The 2,414-nt window shown below is 46.6% G+C and overlaps 1 protein-coding gene across 2 annotated transcripts in view; it reads right to left on the reverse strand.

The window, feature by feature from the left end:
- LOC135829976 (EF-hand calcium-binding domain-containing protein 6-like) overlaps nt 1-2,203 on the reverse strand; it is a 28,481-nt gene extending 26,278 nt beyond the window's left edge. For both annotated transcript variants that reach the window (XR_010555960.1, XM_065342366.1), the window contains exons 1-2: nt 1,435-2,203; nt 339-430 (exon numbers count right to left, since the gene is read on the reverse strand). Coding sequence is in view for 1 of the 2 variants with exons in the window: in XM_065342366.1 (XP_065198438.1) it covers nt 339-430; nt 1,435-1,642 (300 nt within the window). In the remaining variant the exon portion in view is untranslated. The remainder of the gene's footprint in view (nt 1-338; nt 431-1,434) is intronic.
- Nucleotides 2,204-2,414: the final 211 nt, after the last annotated feature.

The raw sequence follows: 2,414 nt of genomic DNA on the forward strand, positions 1-2,414 counted from the left end.
AGAAAAGCATGTGCCATCTGTAATATTGAGTAAACAAATTGTGGTGTGTGTGTGTGTGTGTGTGTGTGTGTGTGTGTGTGTGTGTGTGTGTGTGTGTGTGGTGTGTGTGTGTGTGTGGTGTGTGTGTGTGTGTGGTGTGTGTGTGTGTGTGAATGTGTGCCAGCTAGATCGGTTGGTGGGTTCACTTATGCCAGATAGTGTTGGGTCTGTTGCCAACGGGCTCGGCTGCTTGAAGGTGTAATGTTGTACCTGCCACCTTTGGTGGTTTCAGGGTTCATAATTATACTCTTTTAATACGTAAAGTACCGTAATGTCGCGTATGAAAGCACTATACTGACCTGATCCACAGCACGGATAAACATGGCCCGTGACGGGATTTTCTTGCCGCCATTCCTATCCAAGCCAGCACCATTGTGCACACGATGCCCAGCTGCACAAAAACGGCAAGAACAAAAAAAACAGGAGATGTAGTTCAAAATATTCGTGGATGCACACGGTTAACAGTTTACACAGCTGCTGAAGTACAAATATTACAGAAGATACTGCCTTGGTGACAAGTGGCTGATGATGGGCCAGGCTGAAGCGGTGACCCCACAGTCTCCAGAGCCCTACGTTACTGTAACTGCTGAGTGTGTGCTATCCGTCATACATTTTAGAAATGGTGAAAGTTGCATGCACGGAAATTCAACAACCAGAAAATAAGGTCTCCTTTACCTCTAGAACGGGTCTGCAGCTACACAACGCAGTACAGGCATACGCACTGCATGCCGGGGACCGTACAAGAAAGTAGGGGTGAAAGTTAGCACTGAGAACCCGAGTTCGAGTACTCTGATTTTCTCCGATCGAATATTCGAGTATTGGAGTATTCTTGATATCCTAAAAAATCACACACCAACGGCCTTAAAAATCACATGATACAAGCCTGATCGAACCGATTGGCAGTCCTTTTCTCGGGTGTATTGGTTGGTGGGTCATTTGGGCTCTCTCTACTCGTGTACAAGTGTTCACCACACAGTCTGCACATCAATATCTGCTGACTGCTGCTCTGAAATGCAGACTTCTCTGGCAAATGCATGTACCATGTATGAGCGAGTACTCTGATTTATTCCGAGTACGATTATAATATTTGAAAAATCCAAACGAGTATTCGAATATTCGGTATAATTGTTTCACCCCTACAAGAAAGTCATTTTGATCTGTGACGGGGACACATAATTATCATGTGCGAGTTTGTGCACAGGCACGTGTGTGTGCACGTGCACATCCATGCACACACACACGCACACACACACACACACACACACACACACACACAGACACAGGCAGCCACACAAACAAATACACATGCGTACACAGACACAGACACACACAGATACCTGGACAGACAGACAGACACACACACACACGCACACACACACACAACTTTGTTCATACCTCTGTTCTCTGCTGATAAGTAGTGTCTACTGTGTTGCTGGGCTGGTGATGGATGATGCTGCTCACGACTGGGCACACCTTGCACTTGCAGGTTCTTGGGATTGCCTACTCTTTCGCTCGGGTGAGGGATCCGTGGGAGCACGAGGCGAGCCTTTTGCGCAGCTGACATCGGCGGAGCATACGGTGCAGCCATGTCGCCAAAAATCATGAATTTACAAAACTCTCGCTTCAACACAATTCAGCTAGACCTTAGTGCTATTGGTTGACGGCTTATCACAAGACGTAACATGCTACACAAGACATCGTCCGCAGTAGACAGAGAATTAATTGCCACCAGGCTGAACTCTGGCGTTGGCTTTGCACTCTACAATTTTTTTCCTCGGCGACTTTTCCACTCAGTTCTCTGCTTACGTCGATTTGTTTCAGTTACATCGGTCACCATCTCGCTCTGCTGCACCAAAGGCAAAGCAAGTACGTGACCAGACATGATGTAGATAGCCATGTCCGCTAGTCAAAGAAGGAAGCACTAACTCCACTGCGTGGGTTGGTGACTAGTCAGGATGAAGAAGAGATTCGAATGACCAAAAGCAACAGCTGAATTCTGCTGGGACATGGCAGGAAGATAACGTAGAAGAATACAGCCAGTGTCCGCGAAACCAACATCCCGTGAAGACCATCCAGAGCAGGCCATGACTCCTTTCAAACGCCAACATGGTTCCTCACAACACATGCGCTTACAACAGCTCTTACGAAAATGCAATGAATGAAGGGATTGACGATTGTAAAGAACAATGTCATGTTTCTTCACAGTTTTTTTGTAGTCGACTCGTCATGCAGTTTTACTTTTATTTTTAGTGCAGTGTTTCTTCGCGTGGGTGGCGGCGTTCCTGACACCTTTTTGGCTGATCGGGAAAATCCCTGTATTTTTGATCACAGCAGCTAGCAGGGAGTCGTAAAATACCGGTATTTTACGACTCCCT

This window comes from Sycon ciliatum, chromosome 13, assembly GCF_964019385.1.
Source record: "Sycon ciliatum chromosome 13, ocSycCili1.1, whole genome shotgun sequence".
Taxonomy (NCBI): domain Eukaryota; kingdom Metazoa; phylum Porifera; class Calcarea; order Leucosolenida; family Sycettidae; genus Sycon; species Sycon ciliatum.